Here is a 16,433-nt window from a genome sequence, read left to right as displayed (position 1 = left end):
CCATTAGTTTGGGACTTGGATAAGTAGCTGTCAGATCTGACCTAATTAATGGATGGAAAAAGGTTTGGTCATCTGACCTCCCAACAGATTGAATAATTGGTTCCTAATTGCAGTCATATATCTTGATTCTTGCATGGAGTAGTTTCATTCATGTTACTTCTTCCAAAATAGAAAGAGCACAGAAGAAAATGCAACTGCATTACTGGAAAAATCATGTACTGTACTAGTCTCTCAGGCATGTGAAGTTTGGAAAATGAATAACTAATCATACTATAATCAACAAAGTTTAGGCCACGTTTAAAACAGATTTTTACGTGATATTGAGGCAGATTATTTACATGATAAACACAATAAATCGAAATTTTAATAAATGAATTCCACAATAATATACTCCCTCCGTCCCAAAATAAGTGCAGTTTTAACATTGTTTATGCTCAACGTTTAATCGTTCGTCTTATTTGAAAAACAATTATGATTAGTATTTTTATTGTTATTAGATGATAATACATGAATAGTACTTTATGTGTGACTAATATTTTTAATTTTTTTTATAAAATTTTTAAATAAGACAAGACGGTCAAAACACTAGACATGGATATCTATGGCTGCATTTATTTTGAGACGGAGGTAGTATGTAATCTTTTAAAAAATTACTCTCGTTTAAAAAAAGTCCAATTCATAGTACGTTTAGTAAATAAAAAATCGGAGAAAAAAGGGTCAGATTGCATCAGAGATCACAGTATCGTCGTCACAGTGACTAAATGCAGCAGCAGTCACAGATGACTAGACTAAATCAAAGATTAACAGTAGCAGCAGAGTAAAGAGAGGCTTTTTTTCCTTGGAATCTTCCCCCTCACTCCTCGCAAATCCCACGCGCCTTTTCTTCCCACGTGCATCTGTCAGTGACACATTACTACTACCACAACTGCCTCCCAAAAAAAGAGAGAAAAAAAAGATGAACTAATATTCGGAGAATAACCTGTAAAGAAAAGAGAGAGAGAAAAAAAAAGAAATGGAAAAGGAGGCAGGCGAATTGCTCAACGGAAGTACGGTGAAAGAAAGAGAAGAGCGGTTGCCATCGCCAGCCACAGCAGCCGCGGCTACTATAATGGTGGGAGAGACAAACTAGAGAGAGAAAGAAACCACCACCGCCCCAAGAAGAGAGAGAGAGGACGCGACGGTTGCCAGGAGGAGGCAGCCAACGGCGCTCGAGGCAAGAAACGACGCGGCCATGGTGGGCTTGCCTTGGGAGTCGTGACGCGCTGTGTTTGCTGCCGTTGAGAGATGAAGGTAGTATCCAAGAAGCATCATCAGCAAGGAGGAGGGACGACGACGATGGAGGAGGGCGCCATGGACGGCGCTGGCGGAGGAGTGGCGGAGGAAGGGTGCTCCGGGGAGGAGAGGGAGGGAGTCGCCGACGTCGCTGTTGGCGGCGGCGGCGGCGAGGGGGAGCGGGAGGGGAGGACGCTGGTGGTGGGCGTGCGGGCGGACGCCGCGAGCCGGACGCTGCTCACGTGGACGTTCATCAATGTCGCCGCCCCCGGCGACCGCATCGTCGCCGTCCACGTCGTGCTCGCCTCCGCGCCCGTGGCCGCCGCCACCACCGCCGTCGACTTCGACACCATGCTCGCCGTCTACGAGGGCTTCTGCAATCTCAAGCAGGTCTAGCTCCCTCTCCCCTCCCTTCTCTCGCCCTCGACTTGCCAGTTTGCTCGCCACTTTCTACCAACCATGTCCATCCTTCTCTTCTGCTTCATCTTTTTTCTTCTCAATTGTTTGGTTGATTTCAATCTCTCCTTTATTTTTGGCTGTTTTTGAAGGATTAGATTTTTAGCCCATATCCTTACAATTTTTCACCCATCCTGCATAAATTATCCCAGTTGCAACAAATATTCAGAGAGTGGTTTCCGCTAACTTTTGCAGTAATGCGATTTTTTTACCTTTATTTATGGCTTTCCTTCTGCAATTCACATACTTCCCGCTCGTTCCCCTCTGCAAATCGCAGTATTTTCGCAGTAATTGACTGCTTCAGCAAGCTAACTTTGGGGTCTTGTGTTGTGCAGATCAATCTAAAGCTCAAGATTTGCAAGGACTCCTCGGTCCGCAAGGCGCTAGTTCGTGAGGCCAACCTGTTTGGGGCATCCAAGGTTATCGTCGGCATCGCCAAGAAGAAGCGCGGGATTTCGTAAGTGACATTCGATCCGCATCCGCTATCAAATCTCATCAACTTTTATTTTTCACCCAATGATGATATGATTGATGGCCAACTTTCGTTTTTTTTGGGGGGGATTCGTCAGGTCCCTGCACTCCGTCGCCAAATACTGCTCCAAGAAGCTGCCGGCCAAGTGCGCGGTGCTCGCCGTGGACAGCGGCAAGATCGTGTTCAGGAGAGAATCCAATGTCCACTCAGGCAAGGTCTCCGCGGAGATTCCTGGATGTGGTGATAATGAGTTGTATTGCGAGGTGCCGTTCCTAGCCCGTCAGTGTAAAGAGGAACCTTTACCTTTACATGAACCACCCAGAGATGGTGGTGGTAGTGCGGGCGAGGAAGAAGAAGAGCACGATGTTGGCACAAAGGAGACCGAGCCGGTGAATGCCGTCTCCGGTGAACAGCAGCCTTCCGGTGTGGATCCTGCTGAGTTGTCTCCGGATCAGGTTCAGGGTGATGTTGATCCATCTGACAAGGGTGAAGAGTCGACTGCCGACCAGAAAGATGAGATTTCTGAGCTTCCGGGTGAGGGTGCTAGTGTTTTGTACTGTGTGTTACCAGAGAGGAATGGCCATTCAGCTGCAAGCACGTCCAGTCGGCAATCCAATGATTCGACCGAGCCACCGACTGAAGGGAATGGGGAGCTGTACTGTATTTTGCCCCCAAGAAATGATCATTCAGGCAGGAGTAGCGGTGATTCTAGCCGTTCAACTGCGAGTCGGAAACACGATGATTCTGCCAGTCTGTCTGCTGAAGGAGATGGTGAACTGTACTGCCGATTGCCAAGGACTGGCCATTCAGGTAGAAGTTCTGGGGGATCAAAGCGTTCCTTCGGTGCAAAAGGTTTGATTAGGCGCAGCAGTAGTTTCTCCAGTGATATTCAAAAGGATGTCTCAGTTTGCACGACTACAACTGAACAGACTTCGTCCATGGTATCTACAGAAGCTGAGGATTCACCAAAGAACGCTGCACGTGATGTCGATACACCCTCCAGCTCTCCAATGTCTCTAAGAAGGATGATAGAGGGAAGGCCCGACCGCTGTCGACTTCGAAGGAGGATCTTCAATCATCAAAGAAGCTCATCTTTTGAATGGGCCAAAATTTCCATGGTTCAGTGGGCAATGAGGCTTCCAAGCCGTTATACTTCAGTTGCAGACAACAAATCATTTAAATCAGATGCAAGTCCAAGGTTGAATTGTGATTCCGAATGTGAATCCACTTCAGCTGTTGACACAGAATCTATGTTTTCGTTCTCTTTATATGATATATCATGGCCTCCAAATGAAGTGGAATCGCTTCAAGAGAAGTACTCTTCAACGTGTAGGCTGTTTACCTATGAAGAGCTGAAACTTGCTACGTCAAACTTCTCACCAGGTAATGTCATTTGGGATGTGCATTACTTTGATTCACAGGCTTTTTGGCAAAGTTGTCTGCTGATTTTCTTTTACACCAATGCAGATATGTTAATTGGAAAGGGAGGAACAAGCCAAGTTTACAAGGCACAACTATTTGATGGCACATTATCAGCTGTAAAGATTCTGAAACCTTCAGTTGATGCAATACAAGAGTTTGTTACAGAGGTGGAGATTGCAACCAGCTTGCAACATGACAATATTGTTTCACTAAGAGGATTCAGTTCTGATAACTACAGTCTTGTGTTGGTATATGATTACATGCTCCAGGGAAGCTTAGACAAAGCACTTCATGGTAATCCTTAAAATGAAATACTTTGCATATTTATTCCCTGACCTTATTGATAGCTCATCTCTTACTTTGTGATTGACTGGTTGTAACTGCTCTTCAGGCAAGCATGACAGCAAGGATAGCCTTAGCTGGGAGAAGAGAAACAAAATAGCAATTGGCATAGCAAAGGCACTTGAATATCTACATCATGGAAGTGTCACCCAATCTGTGATTCATGGAGATGTTAAGTCTTCGAATATCCTCCTCTCAGAGGATTTTCAGGCACAGGTAAATAACCATAAGAGATTTGCAAATACTGAAATACCTGAAGCAATTATAGTTTTTTCTTCATACAGTAAATATTTTTTTCAGATCAAAGCAAGTGCTTTAATGCGTTAGCAGTGACGAATTACATTGAGTATTTGGTAGCCTTACTAGTTAATTTTGATTCTGCTTATGACATCATCTCTTTTGAAATTTCCAGCTTTGTGATTTTGGGTTGGCAAAGCAAGTCTCAGCTTCAACCCCCCACCTAACATGTACTGACATCACGGGAACGTTTGGGTAAGTACCATCTCTATGCTATTTTTACCAGCTATTGCTACTTTTATCAAGTGTGAAATGCCTAAGCAAACTACTCCTGTGACAGATACTTGGCTCCCGAGTATTTTTCGCACGGGAAGGTCAATGAGAAGATTGATGTCTATGCATTTGGAGTTGTAATTCTGGAGATTATTTCAGGAAGAAGACCTATTAGAACAGGATGTTCAAAGGGTCAGGAAAGCCTAGTTGGATGGGTGAGTGATCCTTAACCCCCTATATGCCTGGCTGGCTTGCTCTGAGCAGTAACATGCCCTGAGCCAAGAACAAAATGGTAGTTGCACGTTCAGTCACTGTTGGAATTAAAGCTGTCTAGGACCATTGCTGCATTTTTTTTGCTCTGTTGACCACACAATCACTCCTGCACGAGCGAGTTATTAATTATTTTTTCTTTTTGCTAATTCTTTGTTGACGGATTCAGGCAAAGCCATTACTATCAAGTGGGGAAATTAAACAATTGGTTGATCCATTCTTGGGAAATGATTATGACTGTGATGAAATGGAGAGGATGACTCTCGCAGCTTCGCTGTGCACAAGGACATCTTCTCATTCCCGACCCGAAATGTCACAGGTAAGAACCTGAACAAATTACATGTACAAATACTTAAAAAGTCTTGATGATTGACCTCAACTTGCTATGTTCTGGCAACACAGATGTTGAAACTGCTTGAAGGAGACGACGAGACGATCCACTGGGCAAGAACCCAGGTCACCGCGAGCTTCGACGGATCGGACGAGGAGGCTGTGGCGGCTCCTGACTCAAACATGCAGTCACACCTGAACCTCGCGTTGCTGGGCGTGGAGGATGACACCCTCTCGCACTGCAGCACTGAACAGACCATGGACACTTCAGCTGACGGGTACTGGAGCCGGTCATCGAGCTTCGACTAACCTCCTGCTTTTTTCTTAACCACCATTTGTTCTGATTTTGAGCCATGTGAATGGGGAGCTGTGTGTATAGAGTCTCTCAATTCTCATAACTTTGCTGCTGCTGTTGTGTCGATTGGTTGGAATGGTGAATGCAAATTGAAAGGAAGTGGATGATATGCACATTCGGATGGCAGATGTAGTAGCTTAGGAATTGTGGTAGATCTAACCCTGCTGGCCTTTGGCCCTACTTGGTAGGAGTATGTATCACTGATGGGCTTCATGGTGCATCAAGATTTGATTCTTTTCCAAGTTGCTTTTGTTTTGCTTTTCCTCTCAGATGCCATGCCATGACAGGCTGCCTGTCTCAGATGCTCATCTAACACCACCATTTGATGAAGAACATACTACACATACTGTATGTGTGAATTGGCCAGCCACACCATTAGTAGTAGGTTTCTCTCTCACTGAGACATATGATGTAACTGATCTTGTCAGCTACTGTACAGCAAAGATCTGGTTTGCAGTTCCAGGTGTAAATGTAACATGGCATGACGAAACGCCGTTCTTGATGTACTGTTCTCAGTACAGGAATGGCTGGGCCAGTTCAGACAAAACCAGAGTCTCATGAATACAGGACTGACACCGCATGCTCCCTACCGGAGCTCTCTTCGCATCAACACATGTGAGCCTTGTCTCTCTGTCAAACTCTGAAGTTTCAGGACACCTCCAATACAAAGGATGCTACTGGGGTAAACCTAACACTTGCAAATTTTGCATCATTCAGATATGACTAGCCTGTGGCCCGTACGTTGCAACGGAAAACAAATTGAGTTTCTAACTTATTAAATCAATTAATAAGCACTTATAAGTAATACTATGATTTCTTTTTATTAAACAAGTAGATGATTTTAAAATTCGGGGGAACTAATAGTATAGAGAGGATTTGTTGAAACGTGGTGCAATAGTATAGATCGTGGGGGTCAGATATTTCTAGTAGGAGTGCTGTGAAAATGGACATCATCAAACTGAGAAGAGTGTTACAAGATCATTTGGGCCTCAGTTCACTGGGCGGTTGGATAACAATTGGGCCTAGCTATTTGCCCATCATCAACTGCAACTGATCTGGCCCAACCTAGTAACCGGCCCATGTCCTCTCAACAAGACCTCCAAAAACAAAGTCCTCAGGAAGACAAAAACACTAGTTCATATGATTCCAGATAGATATGTTCCGGAGTGATCTCTAGGAGAAGCAGCAAATAATATGCTATTACCTGTTAGTATCATGTATGATGTATCCATTTATTTATTATTAAGAGTTGGTGCCTAGTATTCCTACTATCTAAGATAATAAGTATGCTCCAGCGAACTTGATCTGAGTTATCGGAGCGATGACATTTGGAGCACAAGACAACAAGCAAGGCAGCTTGAAATATATTCATTACTACTACATAAATATACTGAATGGCACCATCAAACAGCTTGTTCCTCGCTGGATTGATCAACTGATAGCTTCCTATTTGTCCTCCTCTGCATCATGCTCGTCATTTTGCAGCTAAGTCCTCACAAAAAAGAGAGAGGAACTTTCCATCAAACAGCCCGTTTGGAGACTAAATTGCAACTCTACAGAACAGTTATTATCGGTTGATCGGGAATGAACCATATTTACCCATTTTAATTGTTACTTCGTCCTAAAATATAATATAAGAGATGCTGTGCACGTAATTATATGAGAAAATCTCTTATATTTTAAAACAGAGGTAATATTTAGGGCTGATTATAATATATACAATGCTAAACTAAATTTTATATAGGATGAGAGTTAGAAACAATACCATGTTTTACTGAAACGATGCTCGGACGGTTGGTTGGGAATTTCCGTCACCGTTTTAATCCCGATCGTATATGTTCAAATCTGCGTATGCATCGACCGATCCGCACATTAATTGTGATTGTGTGGACATTCTCAATTCTGACTGCCAAAATCACGCAGCACCACTACAGTGAACCTTCTACTTGACTACTTTTATACATGCATGGTTGCTAATTGCATGGTCCGATCTGTAAGCAGCTAGCTGTAAACACGATCGTTTTATTTATTCAAGAGCGATTAGTGATTACCAGTACTGCTAATCACTCTCATCGACTGTACTGATGCTGTCAACAGCCACTGCAATTAATTTTCTCGCTGGTAATTAACTTGCATGTGCACGTCGCTTGCCTGTAAAAAATTTCCAAGAAAGCGAGGTGCCATGTGCAAATAATGGCTTTCGCTGCACATAAAAACGCAAGAATTAAACGTCGAGTGATCAAGCTCTGGTTGGTGACGCCAATGGCGTTGGACGAGTCGTTCAAGAGGCCGGGCACCATCCCGTTCAAGTGGGAGCTCCAGCCAGGCGTCCCGAAGCAGCAACCACACCACGGCGGCGGCGGCGCCGCCGTCGGAAGTAGCAGTGCATCTTCTTCTCCGGCGCCGGCGCCGGCGGCAGCATCGACGCTGCTGCTCCCGCCGAGGCTCCTCGCGCCTCCTCCTGCAGCCGCGGCGTCCCATGGCGGCTGCGACACGGGGGCGAACATTCTCGCTTCGACGACGACGCCGTCGCCTTCGTCGTCGTCTCACCGGCGGTCCATGTCTGCGCGGTTCACGGCATCGCTGGTGCTGCCGTTCACGCGGCCGCGGCGGGGACGGTCAGCCAATTCAAAGGACGAGGACGACATAGCCTTCACGGTGCTCTATGGCGACAAGATTGTGTAAATATTCATACTCCCTTTATCCCAAAATGTTTGACGCCGTTGACTTTTTTAAAAATATTTGACTGTTCGTCTTATTTAAAAAAATTTAAATAATAATTAATTCTTTTCCTATCATTTGATTTATTGTTAAATATACTTTTATATATACATATAGTTTTACATATTTCACAAAAGTTTTTGAATAAGACAAATGGTTAAACATACTTTAAAAAGTCAACAGCGTCAAACATTTAGGGAAGTAAGGAATATTTTGGGTCTATTTTCAAAATAAATTTTATTAAAGGTCGATTTGTCAGAATTTCGGCTGTTTTGATGTATATATGTGCTTTACGTGTCTAAATTCATAGAATAGAGAGTACTAAAGTAAGCACTGAGCACTGAGGCATCATTTCCTTCATTTCGGTTTCGAAAGGAGGTTGGAAAGAGACAATTGGAGCATTATGCATTTAATTACAAACTCTACACTGCGTAATTGCCAGAGTTAAATGAGTGTGTAGTGTACTGTGACAATAATTGAACTTTTAAATTGCAGCACTAAATAGATCATATTAGTCATTGCTTTGGTGACGCTGATGAATCAGTAGAACATAGATAATCCTCAGCACAACATGGTAGCATGGCAATCTGTTTCAACACAGATTTTCCTACCTTCCCCCTCTCCCCGCACTGGCATGGTGTTTTGCTAACACGGCTAAGCGCCTGAAGAGTTGGAGTGACCGTCACATCGGCAGCGTCCGTCTCCAACTGCAGATGGCGAAGGAGAACGTCTTCCGGTTTGACGTCGCGCAAGAGAACCGGTCTCTCTCCCCCTGGAGACTTGGTTGCAGCGGGATTTGAAACTGAAGTGCCTTGGGCTAGCTTGCCTCGCTCGAGCCCGCTAGCGTTCGCGTCTGATCTGGCTCAAGGAGGGTGACAGAAACACCATGTTTTTCCACCTGCACGCTAGAGCCCGAAGGCGGAAGAACTTCATCACACGTCTTCAAGATGGGGACCAACTTGCCGTCTCCCACGATGAGCTTCAGGAGCTTGCCTCTTCTCACTTTGGCGCTATCTTGGGGACGTCTGTTGAGCGCGATTTCGCCCTTGACCTCCACTCCCTTGGTCTCTGCCCTGCGCATCTTGGGGGGCTGGACAACCCTTTCTCGGAGGAGGAGGTTTGGGCGGTGGTCAAGGCCTTACCTTCTGACAAGGCGCCCGGTCCGGATGGGTTCACGGGCCGGTTCTACAAGACTTGCTGGTCGGTGATCAAGCCAGAGGTCATGGCGGCTCTCAACTCCCTCTTTCTCGCTAACGGTCGGGGGTTCTCCTCCCTCAATGATACCCTCATCTCCCTTCTGCCAAAGAAGGACGAGGCTGTTGACGTCAAGGATTTCCGACCGATTAGCCCCATCCACAGCTTTGGGAAGTTGTTCTCCAAGATCCCGGCTTCCCGTCTCTCTCCTCACCTTGGCGAGCTTGTGGCGCCCAATCAGAGTGCCTCGTCAAAGGCCGATCCCTTTCATGACAACTTCCGCTATGTTCAGCTCGCGGCCAGGGCTCTCCACGCCAAGCATATCCCCCGCCTCCTTCTTAAGGTGGACATCGCCAAGGCTTTTGACACGGTCAGCTGGCAGTTTCTACTTGAGATGCTCGCCCACCTGGGGTTCAGTCAGCGCTGGCGTGATTGGATTTTCCTCATTCTTGGTGCCTCCTCTTCCCGGGTGCTGATCAATGGGGTGCCGGGGCCTTGTTTCCCGGTCTTCGGCAGGGAGATCCTCTCTCTCCCATGCTCTTCATTCTGGTCATGGATGTGCTCAATACGATGCTCCGCAAAGCCTCCGAGTCAGGCGGGTTCCTTCCGCTCAACGACCATGCCTCCCTCTACGCTGATGACTTGGTTCTCTTCCTCTCCCCGGTTCGTCAGGATCTCGAATTCATCCAGGGTATCCTCTCTATCTTTGGTGCAGCATCCGGGCTTCGCACTAACTTTGCCAAGTGTTCGGTTACTCTGATCCGCTGTTCGGCGGAGGACCTGGACCTGGTGCAGTCCTGCTTTCCCCGCTCAATCTCAGATTTTCCCTAATCCTATCTCGGCATTCCGTTGTCCATTCGCAAATTGCCGAAGGCGGCCCTGCAACCTCTTGTGGACAAAGTTTCCCATCGTCTTCCGCCCTGGAAGGGACAACTCACCACTCTGGTTAGCCGCTCTGTGCTGGTCCAGTCTGTTCTCTCCTCCATTCCGGTCCATGTGTCTATGGTGATCGGTCTTCCCGCCTGGATGATCAAGGCCATTAACAAGAAGCGCCGCGCCTTCTTGTGGACGGGTACAGACTCGGCTCATGGAGGGTAGTGCCGGGTGTCTTGGACGAATGTCTGTCGTCCCAAAGCTTTCGGTGGGTTAGGAATTCCTGACCTGAAGTTGGCAGGGTTTGCCCTGTGAGTTCGTTGGCTTTGGCTCCAACACTCAGGGAATCCTTACTGGGACGGCCTGAAAGCCCCAGCCGAGCGAGCCGTCACTGACATGTTTCAGGCGTCCACCTTCTTCGTGCCGGGTGATGGTGAGTCGATTCTCTTCTGGTCTGACCAATGGATCGGTGGCCGCTCTGTTGCCTCCTTGGCTCCAGATCTCCTCTTCGTTGTGCCCCCGCGTCTGCGTGGTTCGCGCACGGTTTCTTCTGGCCTGGCGAACAACGCTTGGATTTCTGACATCCGCGGGGCCCTCACTGTCCCGGGCATCTCCCAGTTTCTTCTTGTCTAGGACGCGGTGCTTCACTTCCAACTTTCACCGGGTGTCGGGGATCTGTTGACGTAAAAATACGAGGCCTGGGGGATCTACTTAACTCCAGTGCAGGTCCAAAACTCGCCTTCGGGTATGCTAGCGTGCCAGTTGATTTGATCCTGCAATCAACAAGAAACAAAGACAAAGAAACCGCGGTTAAATCCATAAACGATAGCCGATCGGCTAGGTGCCGATGACATATCATTTATCTTTGAGCCGATGTCACATATGCATCGATCGGCAGTCATAAATAAGTAAGGAAGAACTAAATCTACTCGATCGGCTGTAGATATTAACAATATATAATCCCCGTGTCGATATATACATAAATCAAGTGATTGGGATAGATTGGTCGCCATGCCGAGACAATATAAATCACTTAGATCAAAATATATATTAACAACAAGACTATATACGTTCATAGCATAGCCGATCAGATAGATCTAGCATGTATCGGCTAATATTCCGATACAACTCTATACTAGGATATCAAAGCAAATAGGATATATTAAACAAAGGCCTAATATACTTAAATGCAACAAGATCTTAATATAAATGGCAGATTTAACATATCAGCGAAGCATATAGAGTAAATATAGTTAAATCAGGTAAGATCGGCTGAAACCCCGATACTACCCTAATCGGCAACCAAGAAGCAGGCTAGAGATTGAGATTCTAATCACGACTTATAAGATCAAACTCAACTGATGCAGCTATAAGTATGAAAAGAATGACAATATCTAGACAATCAAGCCATTGGAAGTTTCATAGAGTGGTGGATATCCTATATAATCTAAGTCAACATCGATATCTAACCTAATCGGCTGCCCTCTTCCGACAGATGTTAGCCGATTATAGGTTAGATAGCGATATTGCCGGAGATTATGTAAGATATATGATAACTCGACAAATTACATAAACAAGATTAGAGTATCATAAAGATGGAAGCACTAATCCCGAGAACGCAAGCCACCATAACAAGTTTTACCTCTTGTTGAAGATCGAAACCGATGCAGCTCAACCCGAAAGCAAGAACTCGTCGAAACAAGACGAAAGTAAAAAGGGTGGCGATGCGCCGAGATTGTATTGAACGTGTGTTAATTTGATTACATGGGGCTCGGGGTCTATTTATACCCGAGAATTACAAAACATGTCCATATCAAACACGACTCTTATCTCTAACAAACTCTAAGATACCATAAGTATTTGCGGCAAACTTTTGCCCACACTTATCTCTAAGGAAATTACATAAAATATCCTAATTAATAGATACAATTGCCTTCTTAGGACTCTATCCATGTGCGGCAATCATCACGAAGTGCATCAACCTAAACCGACAACGTATGCCATGTCATGCTGTCAGATTTGGCTCAATCGGCTAACCCATCTGACCGAACTCTGCCGATTTCAGTCGTAGCCGATTCAGATTCTAGCTGATCCTTACTCTGTTTCCGGAATGATTTCAATCTTGATTCCTTCTCGATTTCTTCCTCATCTCTGATCCCTGGATTAGCAAATTTGGTCGTTAACAGGATCGTCTTGTCTGGCGTTGGACGAGTGACCAGCGCTACTCGGCGCATTCGGCGTACCAGGCGTTCTTCCTTGGCCAGCACTCCTTTGCTTGTGTCGATCTTCTCTTGAACGCGAAAGGCCCTGCTAAATGCAAATTCTTCCTCTGGTTTGCATTCCAGCAGCGCTGTTGGATGGCTGATCTCCTCCAAAAGCGTAGCATCGATAGCCACTCGACCTGCCCCTTTTGCGCTCAAGAGCTCGAGACAGCGAACCACATCCTCCTCGACTACGTTTTCGCTCGTCAGGTCTGGTTACGGGTGCTGTCGCCTCCTGGCTGGAATGCCCTCTCGCCCCCCGTGGCAGCTGGCTCCAGGACTGGTGGCCATCTTCCAAGGCTGGTTTACCTGATCACCTCCGTGCCAGCTTCGACTCCCTGGTCCTCCTGGTCTTGTGGCAGCTATGGAAGGAACATAACTCCGGGGTGTTTGACTCTGCGCTCTCTTCGGTCTCAGTGGTCCTAGAGTCCATCCTGTCGGAGGGCCGGTTGTGGTCGTTAGCGGGCGTTGCTTCCTTTAGGGACTTGTTGGGAGTGTAGCATGACTCTGCCCCCTCCCGTTGTTTAGAGTAGCGTTCAAGTTTTTCTTTTTCTTTTTTCTCTTCGTTGTTTTTTGACTTTGCGTTTTTTCCCCTTCCTTGGCATAAGCCGGTCTGGCCAATTGCAGTGTGTAACAAAAACTCTATTCCTCTAATATATTGACGTGCAATCTTTTTGCGTGTTCGCGAAAAAAAATCAACATAAAGAAAAACTGATCTGAAGATAAGTCAGCCAACACATTGTTGGTAACAAATAAAATCACAAACGATAAGCCTAGATGCCTGGATAGGCAGCACCAGTGGCAGGTGAGGTCTTCAAAATAGCAATTGGCATAGCAAAGGCACTTGAATATCTACATAATGGAAGTATCACCCAATCTGTGATTCATGGAGATGTTAAGTCTTCGAATATCCTCCTCTCAGAGGATTTTCAGGCACAGGTAAATAATCACAAGAGATTTGCAAATACTGAAATACCTGAAGCAATCTCAGTACAGTAAATATTTATTTTCAGATCAAAGCAAGTGTCTTAATGCGTTAGCAGTGACGAATTGCATTGAGTATTTGGTAGCCTTACTAGTTAATTTTGATTCTGCTTATGACATCATCTCTTTTGAAATTTCCAGCTTTGTGATTTTGGGTTGGCAAAGCAAGTGTCAGCTTCAACTCCCCGCCTAACATGTACTGACATCACGGGAACTTTTGGGTAAGTACCATCTCTATGCTATTTTTACCTGCTATTGCTACTTTTGTCAAGTGTGAAATGCCTAAGCAAACTACTCCAGTGACAGATACTTGGCTCCCGAGTATTTTTCGCACGGGAAGGTCAATGAGAAAATTGATGTCTATGCATTTGGAGTTGTAATTCTGGTTCTGGAGATTATTTCAGGAAGAAGACATATTAGAACAGGATGTGCAAAGGGTCAGGAAAGCCTGGTTGGATGGGTGAGTGATCCTTAACCCCATATATGCCTAGCTGGCTTGCTCTGAGCAGTAACATGCCCTGAGCCAAGAACAAAATGGTAGTTGCACGTTCACGCACTGTTGGAATTTTTTGCTGCATTTTTTGCTCTGTTGACCACACAAGCACTCTTGCACGAGCAAGTTATTAATTATTTTTTCTTTTTGCTAATTCTATGTTGACGGTTTCAGGCAAAGCCATTACTATCAAGTGGGGAAATTAAACAATTGGTTGATCCATTCTTGGGAAATGATTATGACTGTGACGAAATGGAGAGGATGATGTTGGATTAGGCCTCCATTCTTTAGCTGATGACTGACTCTTGCAGCCTTGCTATGCACAAGGACATCTTCTCATTCCCGACCGGAAATGTCACAGGTAAGAACCTGAACAAATTACATGTGCAAAATACTTAAAAAATGTCTTGATGATTGACCTCAACTTGCTATGTTCTGGCAACACAGATTTTGAAACTGCTTGAAGGAGATGACGAAACGATCCACTGACCACTGGGCAAGGTCCCACGTCACCGCGAGCTTCGACGGATCAGACGAGGAGGCTGTGGCGGCTCCTGACTCAAACATGCAGTCACACCTGAACCTCGCGTTGCTGGGCGTGGAGGATGACACCCTCTCGCACTGCAGCACTGAACAGACCATGGACACTTCAGCTGACGGGTACTGGAGCCGGTCATCGAGCTTCGACTAACCTCCTGCTACTTTTTTCTTAACCACCATTTGTGATTTGTTCTGATTTTGAGCCATGTGAATGGGAGCTGTGTATAGAGTCTCTCAATTCTCATACCTTTGCTACTGCTGTTGTTGTGTCGATTGGTTGGAATGGTGAATGGAAAGAAAGTGGATTGGAGGATGATATGCACATTCAGATGGCAGAAGGCAGATGTAGTAGCTTAGGAATTGTGGTAGATCTAACCCTACTGGCCTTTGGCCCTACTTGGTATGTAGCACTGATGGGCTTCATGGTGCATCAAGATTTGTTTTGCAGCCAAATGAACAGACTCGGCACACTATTTTCGCAAATAATTTATTACTTGCTGAAAAATCCAAAAGGTGAGGATTTGATGTGGAAAAGAAAAGGCAAGTTTATAAATTTGGCTGCAAAAGTACAAAGTTTGTATTCCAAATGGTTTACTATTTTTGCAGCCAAACTCGAAATGAAGCTTAGCAATACTGCAAGTTTAGATTTCATAGAGTAAATGGTTTACTATTTATTTTGAGGGATGATGGTTTACTCAGGCACCAGTAATACAAAGTTTGTGAATTGTGAAGGAAATCCAAGAAGAATAGGGATTAGGGAACTTGTCTATCCCCTCAACCAGTCCCTCCCTGTCCCTCGTCCTATTACCCAAATGAACATCACCATAGTTGATACATAGTTGAGAGGTGAGAACTTGTGCGAATGGAAATGTTGGTAGTTCCATACTAAAGTACAGATCAAAATCCCCATTGCATCAGTTGCATGCCAAAGATCGATGGCGGTACTTAAACCCTAATAATCCTCCTCGAGCAGACTGAATCACCAGACAAGAGAGCGATAATCCACTAAAATTGCCAGTTTAGTAGATAACTGCAAGCTAGGAACGGAGCACGGCTACAAGAAGCAAAATCGATGAAGAAACCAAGAGAGCAGGCCTAAACCTAGGGTGGTTATGGGTAGAGAAGAAGAGGAAAAGGGATGAACGGTCTTGGAGGCGTCGGCGAGGACGGCGGAGGTGTCCACTCCGTCGAGGTTCACGTTGGTGGAACACGTTGAGGCAAGGCATCTTTCCTTCTCCGATTCCGAATCCCTCGTCATCGTTTCCCTCCTCTTAATTCCTGCTGCAGAAAAACTAACCTACGGTATCCCGTCCGGGGGAGTGGGGACGGGATACATAATGAGCTCTCATCGTCCTTATCCGTCCGCATCCTTTTCCACCTTACTCAATCCCCAATCTCCCTGTCGCTTTTCTAGTTGCCCATACGCCTCTCATCCACCACCGCTCTTCTCCTTCCTCTCCTCTTCTTCCGGCACCGCCCTTCTCCTTCCTCCCCTCTTCTTCCTTACTTGGCTGGAAGCCTGAAAATAGGTTGTGCTCCTTTCTCTTGCTCACCTACCCTCCTGCTCTGTCCCCCCTCACCATCAAAGAGTCAAGGAGGGCGCTGCCAATATCAGATCTGGAGATACCTAGGGCCTTTCCATCATTGGATCCGCTTGAGCCATGTCAGTGATGAGGTGATGGATCGCACTAGCCCCCGTGGCCTCCACCTCGGTGTCATGCCGTTGGGGAGGATGCCGATCGATGCGAATCCTCCTCCCACGCTACTGTTAGTGGTGATGGAGGGGAAACAAATGAAGGTGCTAGATCTGAAGTTTCGATTGACAATCGACGTGGTGCTGCAGACATTGGCTGCTTGTTGACATTGTGCGCAGGTATGTCGTGTGTGCGGCATATCACCATGGCTTAGCTGGTACCTACAAGTACCAGGCACGGTACC

At 45.9% G+C, this 16,433-nt stretch overlaps 2 protein-coding genes across 9 annotated transcripts; both read left to right on the top strand.

Annotated features, from left to right (window-relative positions):
- Positions 1-1,092: 1,092 nt before the first annotated feature.
- LOC4334727 (uncharacterized) lies at positions 1,093-5,671 on the top strand. Its single transcript, XM_015776759.3, has 9 exons — positions 1,093-1,662; positions 2,064-2,185; positions 2,298-3,583; positions 3,668-3,916; positions 4,014-4,180; positions 4,377-4,456; positions 4,542-4,689; positions 4,914-5,063; positions 5,147-5,671. Exons 1-9 carry the CDS (start codon positions 1,285-1,287, stop codon positions 5,381-5,383), a joined length of 2,817 nt encoding a protein of 938 aa, XP_015632245.1. The 5' UTR covers positions 1,093-1,284; the 3' UTR covers positions 5,384-5,671.
- Positions 5,672-7,647: 1,976 nt separating this feature from the next.
- On the top strand, positions 7,648-14,963 carry LOC4334726 (uncharacterized). 8 transcript variants are annotated; one of them, XM_066308826.1, is made up of 5 exons: positions 7,648-8,110; positions 13,604-13,683; positions 13,763-13,922; positions 14,130-14,316; positions 14,403-14,963. In XM_066308826.1, exons 1-2 carry the CDS (start codon positions 7,692-7,694, stop codon positions 13,653-13,655), a joined length of 471 nt encoding a protein of 156 aa, XP_066164923.1. In that variant the 5' UTR covers positions 7,648-7,691; the 3' UTR covers positions 13,656-13,683; positions 13,763-13,922; positions 14,130-14,316; positions 14,403-14,963. The 8 variants fall into 8 exon arrangements, with proteins under 8 accessions (XP_066164923.1, XP_066164924.1, XP_066164922.1 ...); XM_066308827.1 differs by having other exon boundaries at positions 7,671-8,110; positions 13,867-13,922; XM_066308825.1 differs by having other exon boundaries at positions 7,671-8,110; positions 13,769-13,922.
- The last annotated feature ends 1,470 nt before the right edge of the window (positions 14,964-16,433 follow it).

The sequence above is a fragment of the Oryza sativa genome, chromosome 3 (assembly GCF_034140825.1).
Source record: "Oryza sativa Japonica Group chromosome 3, ASM3414082v1".
NCBI lineage: Eukaryota > Viridiplantae > Streptophyta > Magnoliopsida > Poales > Poaceae > Oryza > Oryza sativa.
This window is presented reverse-complemented; position numbering and strand designations above follow the sequence as displayed.

Excerpts from the sequence above, each read along its gene's own strand:
- LOC4334726 (XM_066308823.1), top strand. The coding sequence starts at position 9,037 with ATGTTTTTCCACCTGCACGCTAGAGCCCGAAGGCGGAAGAACTTCATC.
- LOC4334727 (XM_015776759.3), top strand. The coding sequence starts at position 1,285 with ATGAAGGTAGTATCCAAGAAGCATCATCAGCAAGGAGGAGGGACGACG. Across the intron at positions 1,663-2,063 it reads GCTTCTGCAATCTCAAGCAG|ATCAATCTAAAGCTCAAGAT; the intron begins GTCTAGCTCCCT and ends TGTGTTGTGCAG. Across the intron at positions 4,181-4,376 it reads CAGAGGATTTTCAGGCACAG|CTTTGTGATTTTGGGTTGGC; the intron begins GTAAATAACCAT and ends TGAAATTTCCAG.